This window comes from Siphateles boraxobius, unplaced genomic scaffold (genome assembly GCF_051911475.1).
Source record: "Siphateles boraxobius isolate OS27281-9 unplaced genomic scaffold, OSU_SipBor_1 61, whole genome shotgun sequence".
NCBI classification, from domain to species: domain Eukaryota; kingdom Metazoa; phylum Chordata; class Actinopteri; order Cypriniformes; family Leuciscidae; genus Siphateles; species Siphateles boraxobius.
Window position 1 is genome coordinate 4,504,551 of NW_027509188.1, and position 17,357 is coordinate 4,521,907.

A 17,357-nucleotide genomic window follows, 5' to 3' on the forward strand; every position below is an offset into this window, starting at 1 on the left:
TCTGCTTCATAAAGCAAACTTAAAATAGTTCAAACTCAGTTACTCTGGCAACTTATGCTGGGAAACTAACCTGGTCCAGGACAGACTAACTGTCAGGCTAAACCTGAGTTGTTACACGTTTTCCCTAACACTGACTGATAGGAACACAATGATATTACCACTGACTCTCTCGCATACCATTATTTTATTACTTTATTAAAGGGATACTTCTGCTCTGGGAAGATGAATGTGTATGTAATAGTGATCATTTATATGGTAGAAATGTGAAATTATTTTTGAAATTGAAGCATTCTAGACTGAGAAAAGGCAGAAAATGTATTTTTTACTCATGTGGCTGAAAGACAACAACTCCCAGAATGCACTTGCTTTGCTGCCCTTACGAGGCCAGACCACTCCCTAACCACGCCTACCGGTTACAGGCGGCAGTATCCGAAAAATTTCTCCACACATTTTCTAGGCTAATACATACTCTAGTAACAGTAAAGGTTTATAAAAGAACCACAACCAGTGTTCGTACAGACTCTGTCAAATGAAATTCCAGGACTTTCAAGGACTTTTCAAGCACTACTTTTTTGGATTTCAAGGACTTTAATCGGCACTTATCAAACAGTATCTTTATTATTTTTATTTATTTATTTATTTTTTACTCAAATTAAATATATATAGTATCTGATGTTTCACTTCATAGAGGTCAATCCATTGACCAGCACTGTCAGGCATGGTAAATCCCCTTAACCATTGAAAGGATATTGAAACTGATTTTTCCCCCCATTAATATATATGATTTTTTCCAGACTAAAAATACATAAATCTCTCATATCAGGGGGATATAAGGGGCTTAAGCACGGTAATTCGAAAATACTACTGGTTTTCTACTGATACAAAGCTTAATGCTAAATCCTGAAGTATCCCTTTTACCACTATTAACCACTTAACCACCCATTTAACCACTATCCGTCCAAAAATAAATACACATTATACGGGAAATGTACCTAAAGAAGGCTACAATGATAAATGAGACAATATAGACCAACAAACGAGTTCAATTACTGTACATAAAATGTTTGTTAAAGTTGTTATATACAGTATATCCTAGAGGTTTTCCTTTCTTACTGGCTGAATGTTTTTTGCCCAAGATTTAATTAGATTGTTTTAAAGATTTATGAATACATTTCTCTCTGGTTTTGTTTGGCAGCTGTAGTAAATTTTTATGGTTATTAGAAGAACATTAGAAAATCACAATCCCCCCCAAAAAATATTTTTTTTATAGCAGAAGTTAAAAATTAAAAATAAATAATTACAAAAGCACAGTATACATTTTAACTGGTAAGATGAATCTGAGCTTAGTAATTGGCCTACAGTATATTAGCCTAAATTCGATTTACCCCATGACAATAGTCCCTTTGCAGTTGTAATGGCATTGTACATTTTTTGTTTTTATTTGAAGGCTGAAGCTTTATTAATAAACACAACCCCAATTATCATCATTGGTTTTGAGATGTTACTTGCTGTGACTACCTTGTCTGATGGCTACAGTATTGTGGCATAGTATCAGGACATCCTAGTAACTAGCTAGTGTCTGTCGCGCACGGCTAGGGGCGAATGGCCGGATGATGGGCCTATTTGGGAGAAAGTCCAGGGCTGTTTTTTAGCCCCAGTCCATCCCTGTGTATAACTAATTTCACAATACAGCTTTGAAAGACCAAAACAAGGCTCATGAAGAGTCAGAATCTCAAGGTACCATCAAAATATTTCGACAGCAAAGCTTTGAAAAATACTGTGTCCGCAAAGCCAAATAGTGGATTTCGCGGACACCGCATTTTTGTGCAAATTGAAAACTGAAATGACTTGAAAGTTAGATGAATGTGTCCATTTGAGTGTGCTTATTACAGTAAAGATGGTTTAATCAACAATAATTGATATACCATATGATGGAGAGCAAAAACACAAAATATCCCAGATCCAACCTATTTAGTGGCCGCCAAATAGTGGTTACGCGGACACTGCATTTTTTTGCAAATTAAGCACTTCAATGACTTGAAAGTTAGTGGAACGTGTCCGGTTGAGTGTGCTCATTACAGTAGAGGTGAGGAGAGCAAAAACACTAAAATGTTAATGCTGATTTACACTGTGAAATTAGCCAATTGTCACTTGTTCAGTACAAAGCAGACTGACAATTTGTTTATACATTGTTTAAATGCAGCCAAAAAAGACACGAACACAATGAACACAAACACCCAACATCACATTTATAACTTTTTATTTAAAATTGCATAAAAAAACAGACTGAACAATTTATGAACACGTTGATAAAAACAAAAACTCCCAGGTGTAAAAATCCACTGTTACAAACTCCTGATAGTTGGGAAAGAGCTCATCTGAAAAACAAACCATCAATTTAGTTGATCAGGGTCATCGGTAGGTCATTTAGGTGACCCCCGGTAGCCCCCACATATGCCGCCACTGTGGCCTCCGCCCCAACTGGCGAGGCAACCACCTGAGCCTGCAATGCCCACACCTGAGCCGGTCGATCTCCCGACACTCCCGACGGAAAAACTTAAAAATGTGGCCATTAAATCTGTTCCTCACCCATCTCAGTGAAGTGAAATATTTACATTTTCCCACGCGGCCCTTAGGTGAAGGTGCAGAAAGTTTGCTCTCTACCAATGTGTCCAAAATATTTTAGTTTCGTCTGCAGGCCGCAATTGGTTTGTGGTGCTGAAAATATTTCGTGGATGTAACTGTAAGAAGTTGGACTTAATGGCCTGATTAAGTTGTGTGCTGAGACTTGAAAAGTGTGCCTCGAAATGTGTGCTGTGTTTGTGCTGTGTACAAAAACTGTGTTTGTGTAACAGTGAGTGAGTATCTGTCTCCTTAAAATAGACCTTGAAATACAAACGTACGGTGGAAGGGAAATTGGGACCTTTGTATGACACAACATCCAAAAAATTGACCTCTGACTGGTGAACTGTAAATTTAATTTTAATCGAGCCCTGGTGTGTATTCAAGTGCTCTGTGAAAGCGATGAAATCCTCCATTGAGTAAGTCCAAACATCCCAGGTATCATCTAGAAACCTATAGTATGCAAATGTTTTTTTCTGTGTAGAATTTAAGGCTGACTCTTCCCAGTCAGCCATGAATATGTTGCCATATTAGGGGGCAAATTTTTTACCCATTGACGTACCTTTGATTTACAAGTAGAATTTAGAGTCAAATTCAAAATCGTTTTTCGTCAGGTTGATCTCTAATAATTTCAGGATGTGTTCATCTGGCCTTTTTGGGTCAGTAAATTTGGTCATTAATTTTTAAACCGCCTCAAGGCCTACTGTCATTTCAATGTTTGTGTACCGAATGCGCCAACTCTTGGGCTCCTTGTGTTTTTTTGGGAGCAAGTAGAATCTTCTGGGCCTGGGTGGGCCGTCACCTGTTAAATACTTTTTTTTGTGCTCCATTAATTATATTTTTTGAACACATCTCTTCCAAAATCTCCTGTACTTCACTGATGGTTTGAGGATATAACGGTTCCTCTAGTGACCGATAATGATAACGCTAACAGTGAATTGTCTCTGTCCCTCCGAAATGTATTGTTCTCTGTCAAGAATCACTGCTGCATTACCCTTGTCCCCAGGCTTTATAACTATTTTTTTATTTTTTTTATTCTCTTAACGCTTTAATTTCACCCGTGGTCATTTTTTTTGTTTCTAAAAAACCCGAATTTAAGTGTCTATAGGCATAAAGGTCTGCTCTGATATACTGACGGTAAGTGCACAATGTAACACTGCAATTTCTTTCCAGAATGAGTTTGCAAACGCACTAAAGATAAGTCCTCTTTTCAGTGTGTGTTCTCATGTGGGTGTAACGGGTTCCTTTATGTGTGAAGCTCTTTCCACACTGAGGACAGGTGTAAGGTTTCTCTCCAGTGTGAAGTCTCATGTGACTCTTCAGACTTTCTTTTCGTGGGAAGCTCTTTCCACACTGAGGACAGGCGTATGGTTTCTCTCCAGTGTGAACTCTCATGTGAGTCTTGAGATTTCCTGTGTTTGTGCAAGTTATTCCACAGTGATGGCACATAAAAGGCTTCTGTCCGATGTGAGTTTTTACGTGGCGTTTAAGGCGTTTCCGGTCTTTAAAGCTCGTCCCACACTGATGACATGTAAAACAGTTCGCTCTTAAGTGAAGCTTCATGTGCTGAGTAAGCGTTTCGTTACGTGCGAAACATTTTCCACACTGACCACATGAGAAAGGCTTCTCTCCAGTGTGAACTCTCATGTGAGCCTTAAGGTTTCCCTTTCGATTCAAAGTTTTTCCACACAGTTTGCAGGTGTAAGCACTCTCTCCAGTGTGAACGATCGTGTGAGCATAAAGGGTTCCTTTATGTGCGAAACTCTTTTCACACTGATTACATGTGAAAGGCTTCTCTCCGGTGTGAATCCTCATGTGGACTTTAAAGTTTCCATGTTGATAAAAACTCTTTCCACACTGTTGGCAGGTGAAAGGCTTCTCTCCGGTGTGAATTCTCATATGGACTTTAAGGTTTCCATTTTTTTTGAAACTCCTTCCACACTGTTCGCAGATGAACTGGCTTCTAGTTCCTGTGTCTTGAGCTCTTTTTTCTGAGGAAGTCTTTTCAGTCTCTGGGCAACTAAAAGATGTTTCTTCAGTTGTGAAATCATGGTGCTTCTCATTCAGATCTTGACTCTCCGCTTTCAGCGCCATCAGGTCTAAGGCAAATAAAGACAAATATATGTTAAACCCAGCTAATGGCAGAAAGCAACAGACATCAAAACATTTATATATGTAAAGCATGAACACCAAAAATATACGTAGTTGTAAGCAGCGATAACAGGCCCAAGCCCTACGTTTCCATTGTCACACATCCATTAAGGTGAATAAATATTGGAGGATTGTTTCACAGTCTGTTGTATGTGCAACACTACCTGCTGCCAGCTTTTGGCGTTATGAACCTGAATCACAGTAGCCATATCCATGACCAAACCTACAACACCAGTGTGATCTTTATCAGACAATGCACTTAAAAGTAAAATGGGAAGAGTCTCGGATCTTCTATGACATTAATTTAAAACCTCGCAATGGCCACACTGTTCGAGACGTCAAGATTCTACTGGCAATTTAGCCTCTTCAATGTCTTGCCTATTGGTGCGTCTCAATCAGCACTGAAGGGGTGGATTCTGGATTGAAACTGGAACAATCATATGCTCACGCAAAAATCGCTGCAAAAGATGCTTTCCAACAGGTTTCATCGTAGTTTTTGTCAATGGAGTTGGACAAAAACTACGATAAAACCTGTTGGAAAGCATCTTTTGCAGCGATTTTTGTGTGAGCATATCAGTGAACACCCCAGACCACTCTGTGAGTTTCACGTCTTTGTAAACTAAAGTTTAATGCGTTTTATGAATGATTGTTCCAGTGCCCCTATGAAACCATTGTGTAGGTAGGTGGGTGTGTGTGTGTGGGGGGGGGGGGGGGGGGGGCGCTAACACAGAAACCGAAAATTCTCAGGACAGCAGCATTTGTCCAAATTTCAATTTTAACCATTCTATTTCATCAGAAACGATCTTAAAACAGGGCTTTAAGTGTAAAATACCGAACTTGTCCTTTAAGCTACTTGTCCGGTCTGGCAAGTAAAATTACCTTTCACTTGTCCTTCACTTGTCAAAAAGTCCACTTGTCCCGGACAAGGGTTAATGTCGAGTCCTGAGAAAAGATCATAACAGCTCGAAAGACGTCTATGGTTTCACTCCAGTCTAATTAGCACATTCCCAATTATTATTGTGAAGTTTACCATGCTTGCAACTTCACCTTTTTGGTTACAGGTTAAGGAACCACTGGCATTATTGGAGATTGACTGAGTTGTTGTTCGGGACAGGCTGGCATCTAGCAACCCAAATCTGCGACCTGGAAGGTCATGACGTACCTATCTTCAGGGTCCGAGTGTCAGCTGCATCTATTTCTTAGCCAATGAGAATCATTCAACCTGAAGCAATGATGTAGCTTAGACCTTGGAAATGGTATAACTGCTGTGATCTTTGTAACTGTAAGCGGGGCGGCCTACAAACTCCATTGAGTCTTGAAGCTGACTTCTGCCTGATAAAACTGCAAACTATCTTCAGTAAAACTTTTCTACCGCGGAAACAAGCAACAACACAACGGAAATGCTCCCTCTCCTTTCTAGGTGCATTAAAGCTAAGGACTTTATGCTAGAGGTCATTGTCTAACGAAATCCAAGTTTGGGAACTTAAAAACAAAAAACAAAAAAAACCCTTCAACTGCATTTATTGCTTTTAAAAACAGCTAAATAATTTGTATTAGGGGTGTAACAGTTCACAAAATTCATGGTTCGATACGATACAGTGGTGTCACATTATATTTATGTGGTGAAGACTAAAATTTAGTTTACTGTTATTTTTTGTATTATTTTTCTTTATTAATTTTCATAATGTATTTTGTGAAGTCAGAGTATGTTGTACATGTGCACTGATCAGAGTATGTTGTACATGTGCACTGATCAGAGTATGTTGTACATGTGCACTGATCAGAGATGTTCTACTGATGATGATACAGCAAATGTGTACAGTTGGCATATTCTTTACAAGGAAAGGAATGTTTTTTAACTGATGCATATGTACCACAAATGTACACAGAGGGATAGTTTCTTAAAGGCCATGTTGCAGGTTAACCACCACTGTCGATTAATGGGTACATAAATCACTCAAGATATGTATGTCATTTTGAAAATGTCTCAAAAATGGTCTTAAAAAGCCAGTATTTTAAATTTTTGGTATTAACAGGGTTTTTTTACGCAATTTGGTGATGACGTCACGTTGGGGAGCAGTGGAGGAAAGGTAGCCTCAGCCTAGTATTAGAACTATGGCGACTGACTGGGATGAGGAAGATGTGGCAAGAGCCAACATGTATGATGGCCCGAGGCCGTATAAATTCGAACCTGCCAGACGTGAGAGGGCAAATGAGGAATTGCCAAGAACTGATGGCCGTCAAAGTCAATTAAATGCATGGACCTAGGAGAATGATTGGAGGGTTGGTGAAGTGTCCGGGTGTGATGCTATCATTTAGCAATGCAGCAATGAGCACTGGAGCTAGTCTACGCGCAGCAGTACACAATAAAGACACATTTCTTTTTACTGTCATTGAATAGCACCGAGTGAAAAATCTGTCTTTTTATCTAGTGGCAGTGATCATGGCGTTAGTTCAGATAAGTAACTTACCGGTAACCTTTGTCATAGTGTCGTAGAGTACTGGTAAACTTTGTCTTTGTCATCTAGAAATAGAAGGCATCATGCTAGCTATATGGGTGTTTCTAAGCATTGATCTCTTCCTCCGGTGAAAATGTTGTTGCAAACGTAACGTTAGCCGCCGCGTGTCTGTCGCTGTGTTTGGCAGGTGCTTGTGTGGGCGGTATAGAGAGAGATAGGCAGACAGCCAGATAGCATAACGTTAGCATAGATAGCTAGCAGCTAGATAGATAAATAGATAGAAATATATAGTAGGTAGATTGACAACATAGAGTTGGTCACACGTCAGAGCCGCCCACGCCATTGGATGTGCATTTGCCGCATATACTAGCCTATCTATCTATATCTATATATCTGTCTGTCTATCTATATATCTGTCTGTCTATATATCTAGTCTATCTATCTATCTATATATCTGTCTGTCTATATATCTATATCTATGTATTTATCTATAATCTACGCTATCTGAATACTCGTCTACTACTCATCTCTCTAGTCACTCTCAATGCTCTCAAGGCGGGCTTTGATAAATTCTCTCCCCAAGGTGACGTAATGCAATGCATTGTGGGGGAAAGGAGAATCGTTGCAAACCGCTGTAAGATAGTAGCTACTTTTTCGTATTATATTGCGTTTTGTGATACCCAACAACATAAAATACAATGGATAACAGTTTAAATGTTTATTACCAACATGCAAATTGCACAAATTCGTTGAAAAATTAACCCTGCAACACGGCCTTTAATATAGAAAGTGGATTGTACCACGTGTAAGTAGGGCTGGGTATCGATTCAGATGTTCAAATTCGATTCGATAGCTCTCAATTCGATTCGATTTCTATTTTGATTCCCGATTCTATTTTTTATTTTGATTCTCGATTCGACTCAATGAATATAGATGTAATACAAATCCTATATAAAAAAAAGAACAGTGAACATAAGTTTACAAGTGGTTAATTAATAAAAAGAAATTAAGAGCCACAAACCTGTATATTAAACTTTTTATTTTAGGTACACTTGAGTTGAGAGGAGAGAGATTGGAAAGAGATGGGTTGAGAGGATAGAGAAATGGGGAACAGAGAAATTTGGGATGAAGACCATCTCTCATGTAACTTTCTTCTTCTATGCCTGTTTCTCTCGTATGTCTGACACATCTCTTGGCGAAATAACTGGTGTAACTTCCGTGATTCCACCATAATGGGGAAAAGCTTAATTTTCAAATCTACAGTAGCGTTACATTTACCTCAGGGAAGTCATTCAGTGCCCACAGCTTGTTAGTTTACTAGAGAAATTAACTCTAAAGAAGAGAATTTCGCTAAATACATGCACAATAGTAGCCTATATATTCATTCTATTTTACTTAACTTGTTAGTTATGTCTTAATTATTTAGTGTATGTTTAACACTAGAACTACCAAGGCGGTCATTTTGACCGTTTTTGAATTGTACAGTGTAATAACTTTGTTAAAATAAAATCCATGTGGCTGTATGACTGACTTTTCCTAAATATGTGTATATTTTATTCTGACACTGTTATTTTATTAAAATCAGAAAACACAAAACAGTTATGAGTATTTCTACCTAGAATGGCCATGGCGGTCATTTTGACCGCACGAATTAGATATCATAAAACGTTCGTTACATTTCCCGCCTCTGTAATGAGTGTCCCCGTTGCATAGCAACGATTTGTCTTTTTTTGTTCACGCTATTCCGACGCTAATAAATATTATACATTTGAGCTAACAAAATGTCATCAAAAAGAACAATGACAGCCACAGAGGTTTTAGCCATGCTTAGAATGCTTGACGATGAGGAGTCTGATGGAGGAGCAGATACGGATAGGGACAGCGATGTCTCTTGGTCCCTGGACAGTTCATCCAGCGCTGAGAGTGATTCAGATAATGAATTCATTCCCCGTCGAAAAAAGAGCCGGCTGGACATCTCCGATCCTGGAACTGACCTTGTTCCATCGGATAATATTCCAGGTATATATCTCTTCGCTATCTTTTTATACTTTGCGAGGCAGAGTAGCTCAATAATCGTTGTAATGTAACTTCAAAGTAAAGTTATCCATCTCTAACTACCTAATGTAGGCTATAACTTTACCGATCGGATCGGTTATCATATTAATTTTCCCCTCACAACTTTCTTGATGACCGATCCAGTCATTCACATTTTTACGTCAGGCACACACCTCCACACACACCTTTTCATTATTATTATTCTATTGCTATTATTATTTGTCAGGCTATTAGAAATCATATGGGCTAATTAGTTCTATCAAGATTATGATTTCATGAACTAAAAAATAATTAGTCTGTTCTGTTCTTTTTTTTTTTTTTTGGCAATAGTGCAAAATCCTGATCCATCAAATGTGCCTTCTGTGCCAAGACAACGTAGTCCGCCACGAGATGACGAGCCTGGCCCAATAAACCCACTTTCAGCCGAAAGGCGTGAAACGGGGAAAGACGGCACAGTGTGGACCTATGTAAAGTTGGGTGAAGACAGAGGAAGGCGACAATGCCAAAATGTTATAACAGAAGCGGCAGGCCCCACAGCGCACGCCAAGCGCAATATTGAAGATGCCCTTACAGCCTTTTGTGTTTGGTGGATGATGGCATGCTGAAACACATCAGGGACTGCACTGTGGCTGAGGCCCATCGAGTCAAGGAGGACAACCTATGGGTACATTAAACTAATGAAGGCTTTTAGCTCTTGAACTGTAATTTACATTCGTGGTGCGCAAGGTGGAAAAGGGATGGATTTGGGACCTTTTGGTCAGCCGAGTGGGGCTGCGCTTTTTTCAAGGAGACCATGTCCCGAAACAGGTTTCAGGAAATAATGCGATTCCTTCGTTTCGACAGAAGGGAAACCCGACGCACACGCCTGCGAGACAAGAAGTTTGCCCTTATGAGTGATGTTTGGGATAAATTTGATTAAATATACAAAACTGCATCGCCTGCTACAAGCCTGGTGCCGACATCACTGTGGATGAGCAGCTATTCCCTACAAAATCAAGGTGCAGTTTCATACAGTATATTGCAAACAAACCGGACAAATTCGGAATCAAATTCTGGCTTGCTGCGGATGTCGACACCAAATATATGGTAAACGGTGCGCCTTATCTGGGCAAAGACGAGACGAGGAGGCCAGGTCAACGACTTGCAGACAGTGTGGTGCTGAAAATGGTCGAGCCATACCTGGGGAAGGGAAGAAACGTCACCACCGACAATTTTTTTACTTCTTTTGAATTGGCAAAGGCACTTCAGGCCAAGAAAACCAGCTTGGTTGGCACGGTAAACAAGAGCAGATGAGAGCTCCCCCCCGTGCATAAAGGCGCAAATGCCGCTGTTCAGCACAGAGGTGCTGAAAAGTGGTGATGCAACACTGACCGTGTATCAGGGAAAAAAAAAAAAAGAATGTCTGCATCCTCAGCACTGTCCACACAGCTGTTGGCATCACAAGTGGCCAGAAAAGAAAGCCAGAGACGGTAACATACTACAACAAGACCAAGGTAGGAGTAGACGTTCTAGATCAAATGGCTAGAAAATATTCAGTAAAAGCACCCTCCCGTAGATGGCCAGTAGCTGTTTTCTATAACATCCTTGACCTGGCTGCAATCAACGCACACATATTGTTCAAGAAGTGCACAAATGAGCAAGTTTCACGGAGGGACTTCATCATGCGACTGGCGAGCGAACTTCGCTCCGACCACATGGGATCAAAAACCTCACAACTGGTGGTGCGAGAGCCAGGACCCGGGCAGGAGCAGCAGCAGATGGAGAAAAGGCGGCAGTGCCAAGTAAGGAGGAACTGCAAACAAAATAAAACCAAAGAGACATGTGCCAAATGTCGTAAAGTGGTGTGTGGGAGCTGCACACGAAAGGCGGTGTTTACCTGTGTGGACTGTGCATAAGCGTCAGTGAATGATGCGGGGTGTTTGCGCCGTTCAAATGAGCTTTGGGGAAAACTTTTCAACCTGATTTTGTTCGTTACGTTTTTTTTTTTTTTTTTTTTTACAGAAACTAATAGTTCTAAAGCAGTTTTCTTTTTTAGCTAATGTTCATTTTTTCTTAACCTGTTTTTGTGTACTGTATTGTGCTGCATACTGTCCATGAAAGTCTTTTACAGTGTATTCAAATGTAGGTAGTGTTTTTGTTATTGTATATATGTTATAAGTTATTGTATCATAATATTTGTTTTTATTGTACAAAGAAAATAAGAAAATATTTATCAATTAGGCTGGAAAATAAATGTTCACATTCATTTGAATTTAAATGTTGTGTCCTGATCTTTATTATTACCTATCGTAACATTGTAAATCCATTTATTTTTAGATTTTGTATTGATTATTGAACTTAATATACAAACAGGGCTGTACTAAACAGCTTTGACGTTTCCTAACTTTTTGCATGTCTAATCATGTGGTAAGTGCGGTGAAAAAAAAAACATTTTTTGACGCAAAACTTTCCTCACATAGAGAGGCAGCACGTGTCGGGACAATCTTTCTTTCGTGTTTGTTTTAAGCGGTTTTAATGGCGATGACATCATAACTTGACGACAGGAATTAAATGTTTCATCGGAAAACTTAAAGAGAAGGTTCAAATGTAGTTGTGGCATGACGAAAATGACGTTTAGTACGGCAATATGAACGTCAAAGTATGAGCGGTCAGAATGACCGCAAAGGTCGTTCTAGTAGTTATGAAATTCCGGTAGTTCTAGTGTTAAATAAAACTGTCATGAAAACAGTTTGACACCCAATGTGTAAATTAATACATTTCAACAACGAGTTAGAGTAAAAACAATTTCAGAATTAGCTGTAGAAATAAATGTAAAAACGGCAATTTACATGTTTCCATACAATTTTATAGATTATTATATCCAAAAATAAATTTGAATTTAACATTTTAGGCTCTGTTGTTAATTGTAGCCTTTAATATTGTAGTAATCAGAATCAGAAAGAGCTTTATTGCCAAGTGTGCTTGCACACACAAGGAATTTGTTTTGGTGCTGAGGCTTCCAGTGGACATATACAAATACAACATGAAACATAATACTACAAATTAAAATAATAAAGAATAAAAATATAAATATATGAGAATAAAAAGTATCACAGTTGGGTTTAGTCAGAATAGACATTTCCAGATTTCCAGATTATGAATATATTTACAGTGTTTTGAATATTATAATAAATAAATCTAAATATAAGAATAAGTATCACCTGAGTTGTAGGATATTGCACTAAACAGTGGGTGTATTGCACTTACAGGCATATGCCTTGGGAGGAGTGTTAACTGTTCAGGAGGGAAATGGCCTGTGGGAAGAAACTGTTCCTGTGCCGAGATGTTCTTGTGGCCAGTGATCTGAGTCTCCGTCTTGACGGTAACAGTTCAAACAGGTGGTGTCCAGGGTGAGTGGAGTCTGTGATGATTTTACCTGCTCTCTTCCTCACTCTGGAAGAGTACAGGTCCTGGAGGTTTGGCAGGGGGGCACCAATGATCCTCTCCGCAGTCCGGACTGTCCGTTGTAGTCTCCTGATGTCTGATTTGGTAGCTGAACCAAACCAGACAGTGATGGAAGTGCATAAGACAGACTCGATGACGGCTGAGTAGAACTGAATCAGCAGCTCCTGTGGCAGGTTGAACTTCCTCAGCTGGCGAAGGAAGTACAGTCTCTGCTGGGCTTTTTTCACAACGGAGTCAATGTGATTATCCCACTTCAGGTCCTGAGAGATGATAGTGCCCAGGAACCTGAATGACTCCACCGCTTCCACAGTGCTGTTCATGATGGTGAGTGGGGGGAGTGCTGAGCTGTTCCTCCTGAAGTCCACGATCATCTCCACTATTTTGAGCGTGTTCAGCTCAAGGTTGTTGTAACTGCACCAGGCAGCCAGCTGTTCAACCTCCAGTCTGTAAGCAGACTCGTCACCGTTCCGGATGAGACCGATGACAGTGGTGTCGTCTGCAAATTTCAGGAGCTTGACAGTGGGGTCTTTAGAAGTGCAGTCATTAGTGTGCAGGGAGAGGAGCAGTGGGGAGAGAACGCACCCTTGAGGGGCGCCAGTGCTGGTGGTGAGAGTCCTGGATGTGTTTCCCCAGTCTCACTCGCTGCTGCCGGTCCGTCAGGAAGCTGGAGATCCACTGACAGATCGAGGATGGTATGGAAAGCTGGGTCAGTTTGGCTGTGAGAAGATCAGGCATGATGGTATTCAAGGCTGAACTGAAGTCCACAAAGAGGATCCTTGCATAAGTCCCTGGTCTGTCAAAATGTTGCAGGATATAATGCAGTCCCATGTTGACTGCATCATCCACAGACCTGTTTGATCTGTAAGCAAACTGAAAGGGATCCAGCAGGGGTCCAGTGATGTCCTTCAGGTGGGCCAACACCGGTCTTTCAAACAACTTCATGACCTCAGACGTGAGAGCGACAGGTCTGTAGTCATTAAGTCCAGTGATTTTGGGTTTTTTGGGGACCGGAATGATAGTGGAGCGTTTGAAGCAGCAGGGAACTTCACACTGCTCCAATGATCTATGTGAAGACCAGGGCCTGTTGGTCAGCACAGGCTTTTAAACAAGCAGATGAGATGCCGTCTGGGCCTGAGGCTTTCCTAGTCTTCTGTTTTTTGAAGACTCGGCTCACGTCCTCCACACAGACCTTAAGCTCAGGTTGGATGGCAGGAGGAGGGAGTGGGAGTGCAGGAGGTGATGGTGAATGTGTGAAGTGCAGATCAGACCGGGTGTGTGGTGTGAATGAGGGCTTTTCAAACCTGCAATAAAATGAATTTAAATCGTCAGCCAGGTGTTGATTGTCCACAGATCGGGGGGATGGTGACTTGTAGTTGGTGATGTTCCTCAGGCCATTCCAGACTGATAATGGGTCATTGGATGAAAACTGGTATAGTAGCTTCTTTTAGCAACTCTGATCTCCTTTGTCAGTCTGTTTCTGGCCTGGTTATACAAGATTTTATCCCCACTTCTGTAAGCATCCTCTTTGGCATGACGAAGGTGTTTGCGTTTCCCAGTAAACCATGGTTTATCATTAGTGAATGATAAGAATGTCCTGGTAGGAATGCATGTATCCTCACAGAAACTTATATATGATGTTACAGTATCTGTGAGCTCATCCAGATCGGTGGTAGCAGCTTCAAAAACAGTCCAATCAGTGCAATCAAAGCAGGCCTGTAGATTCTGCTCTGCTTCATTAGTCCATCTTTTAACAGTCCTTAACACAGGTTTAGCTAATTTCAGTTTCTGCCTGTAGGTCGGAATAAGATGAACCAAACACTGATCAGAGAGCCCTAAAGCTGCTTGTGAAACGGAGTGATACGCATTCCTTATTGTGGTGTAACAGTGGTCCAGTATATTACTGTCTCTTGTGGGACATGTAACGTGCTGTCTGTATTTTGGTAGTTCACGGGAAAGATTTGCTTTGTTAAAATCCCCAATAATTATTAGAAGAGAGTTCGGGTGCCTTTGTTCCGTTTCAGCTATTTCTTCAGCCAGCTGTTGTAGCGCCGCGATCACGCACGCGTCTGGAGGGATGTAAACATTCACGAGAATGAAAGAGGAAAACTCCCGTGGCGAGTAGAAAGGTTTGCAATTAATGAAATGGGTCTCTAAGTTAGGAGAGCATATCTTGTTCAGTGTTGTTATATCTGAACACAGATTTTCGTTAATGTAGAAACACAATCCACCACCTCTCGTTTTCCCCGTTAGCTCCGCGATGCGATCCGCTCGGAACAGCTGGAAGCTCGGCAGATGTATTGCGTTGTCCGGTATGGGTTCACTCAGCCAGGTTTCAGTGAAGCACAGAGCAGCAGAGTTAGAAAAATCCTTGTTAATCCTTGTGAGGAGAAGTAGTTCGTCCATTTTGTTAGGAAGGGATCGGAGGTTCGCAAGATGAATGCTGGGGAGTGCAGTGCGCAGGCCGCACTTGCGGAGTTTAACCAGCGCGCTGGCACGCTTCCCACGTTTGCGTCTGACCGTGCGTTTGAACAACAACGACGAGAATGTCCAGCAAAACGTCTGAATAATCAAAAACTGTAGTTTTCTGGTGTGTGTTTCCTAATGTCCAGTAGTTCGTCTTTGGTGAAATTGATAGGAAAATAATGACTAAACACAGGACAAACGAACAAAAACAACACAATAGCTGGACAGCTCCACACCGAGGCAGCCATCTGCGGCGCCATCTTGGTTATTAGACCCCAAGACTAATGGTCTTGGTTATAATACGGCTCCCTGTATAGTTTTACAGCATTAGCGGAGATAGATTTCTGTAGAGCTGGACATTTTAATAAGGATCAAATAAACCAACCTGTTTGTGTCTCAGTTTCTTCTTGTTTCACTCTGAATGTTTCTTCAATCTTCACGTCTTCACTCTCCTCTTTAATAAACGCCATCTTTATAATAGGGAGTCATATGGATTTCAGTCGCTTCACCGTGAGTTTTTCTGTGTGTTTGTCCTGTTTAAGATGAGAATAATTAAAAGAAAGAAAAATAAATCCACAGTAAATGTCTGATTGTCTCAATCAGCTCTAGTAAGAGTCAGTCACAGTGAGAGTTAATGGACTTAAATCACCTGATTAGACAAACACTCAAATCTAAATCTCAAAATTATACACTGAAGTTATGATTTAAAGTTTTTGTTTAATTATTTATAGATTATAATCAATAGATTACACTTTCATGAAAACATTTGCAGTTGGTTTGTCAAAGTTGTCAAAAACTCATGTTTTTGTTGTTTTTATTTTAACTATTTTAACCAGCAGATGACGTCAGTGTGTCATCAGTTAAATTCAATTCAATTAAATAAAAATAAAAAAAACATCCGTTTCTAAATTTTTTCCACTATTTACAACTGACCAAATTCCTGTTTACAAATTGATTCACGATATTGGGAGCAAAATTAGACGCTCCTTTTCTTTTACTCAAGTGTGGATGCACTTTACTCACTGGAAATAACGTGCATCAACTTTAGATAAAGCATTACAATGCTACATTCAATAATAAATAATTACCTTTAGATCGCTTGCAAAAACTATAAAATACACTGAATGGTTTGCATCTATTTAACGGTTTAAAACACTAACCTTTCTTCAGCCAAATCACAACAGTTGCATGAGCGCGGCGCAGCCATATGACGTCACTTCACCGCACCATAATAAAAGTCCTGTTCACACTCTAAAATGTGCATGGAAATTACATACCAAAAAAATCACACACATTTTTTATTTATTGAACGTTCATAATAACAAAACATAATTTACACACAAGAGTACATACAACCATACATGTCAGGGGTAAAGAAGAACTTACTTTTGGATATTTGTTTTTAAATATAGTTTAACATCAATTTTAAAATGTTCAAAATTTGGTATTTTTCCATTCCATTTGTCTTTATGAATATAGTAATGGACAATTATAACAATTAAATCATATAAAACAAAAGATTTTTATCACATGAAAAACATTTTAACATAACATCAATTTCTTCAAAGTTAACAAGAGTCATAACTATTCTTTTCAAGTAATTACTGAGTTCTTTCCAAAACATTTGGGTCTTGGGACACTCCCAAAATAGATGGTTAATTATCTTCTATGTTCACTTTAAAATGCTGTACCACAAGTGACTTAACTGGGTAAACTCGATGGAAATGTTTATATGAAACCTCTTTCACTTTTTTTGTGATGCAAACACATTATGACTATACATAAGAGTCCATGAGAGTAATGCTTGTTTGTCATAATCACATTTCAATATAAATTCTGTACCACCTACTTTTTGAAAGATAAAATTAGGTACTGTATACCACCATATACTTTGCTTATTTTTTAAATAATTGTGGAGCCATTTTATTTTAAATATGTTAGAGGTCTTAAAATCCACAACATTCAATTTTTGATTGAAAGAGAGAATTAAAATGACAACACGACAGGCAAATCAACAAGACCAAAGTCAATATTGGAGTGGCTTTTCTAAGATGGAAAGAGCTCATGAGGAGCAAGGATTTAAAAAGGGACGCCAACGTTGCCTGCTTTCTTCTCGACAGGTAATTCAGCCTATTTGTGTAAATTCGAAGTTTTATAGTTGCT

At 39.7% G+C, this 17,357-nt stretch overlaps 1 protein-coding gene across 1 annotated transcript; it reads right to left on the minus strand.

Annotated features, from left to right (window-relative positions):
• Positions 1-2,243: 2,243 nt before the first annotated feature.
• Positions 2,244-16,422, minus strand: LOC143718598 (uncharacterized). Its single transcript, XM_077209615.1, has 3 exons — positions 16,355-16,422; positions 15,580-15,727; positions 2,244-4,721 (listed from the first exon to the last, which is right to left on the minus strand). The coding sequence occupies exons 2-3, from the start codon at positions 15,662-15,664 to the stop codon at positions 3,814-3,816; spliced, it is 993 nt and encodes a 330-aa protein (XP_077065730.1). The 5' UTR covers positions 15,665-15,727; positions 16,355-16,422; the 3' UTR covers positions 2,244-3,813.
• Between the last annotated feature and the right edge of the window lie 935 nt (positions 16,423-17,357).

What these genes read in the sequence shown, in the direction of transcription:
- LOC143718598 (XM_077209615.1), bottom strand. Translation starts at nt 15,664, where the DNA reads ATGGCGTTTATTAAAGAGGAGAGTGAAGACGTGAAGATTGAAGAAACA. An exon ending in AGAAACTGAGACACAAACAG is followed by an intron (nt 4,722 to 15,579) that starts GTTGGTTTATTT and finishes TATTTGCCTTAG; the next exon opens with ACCTGATGGCGCTGAAAGCG.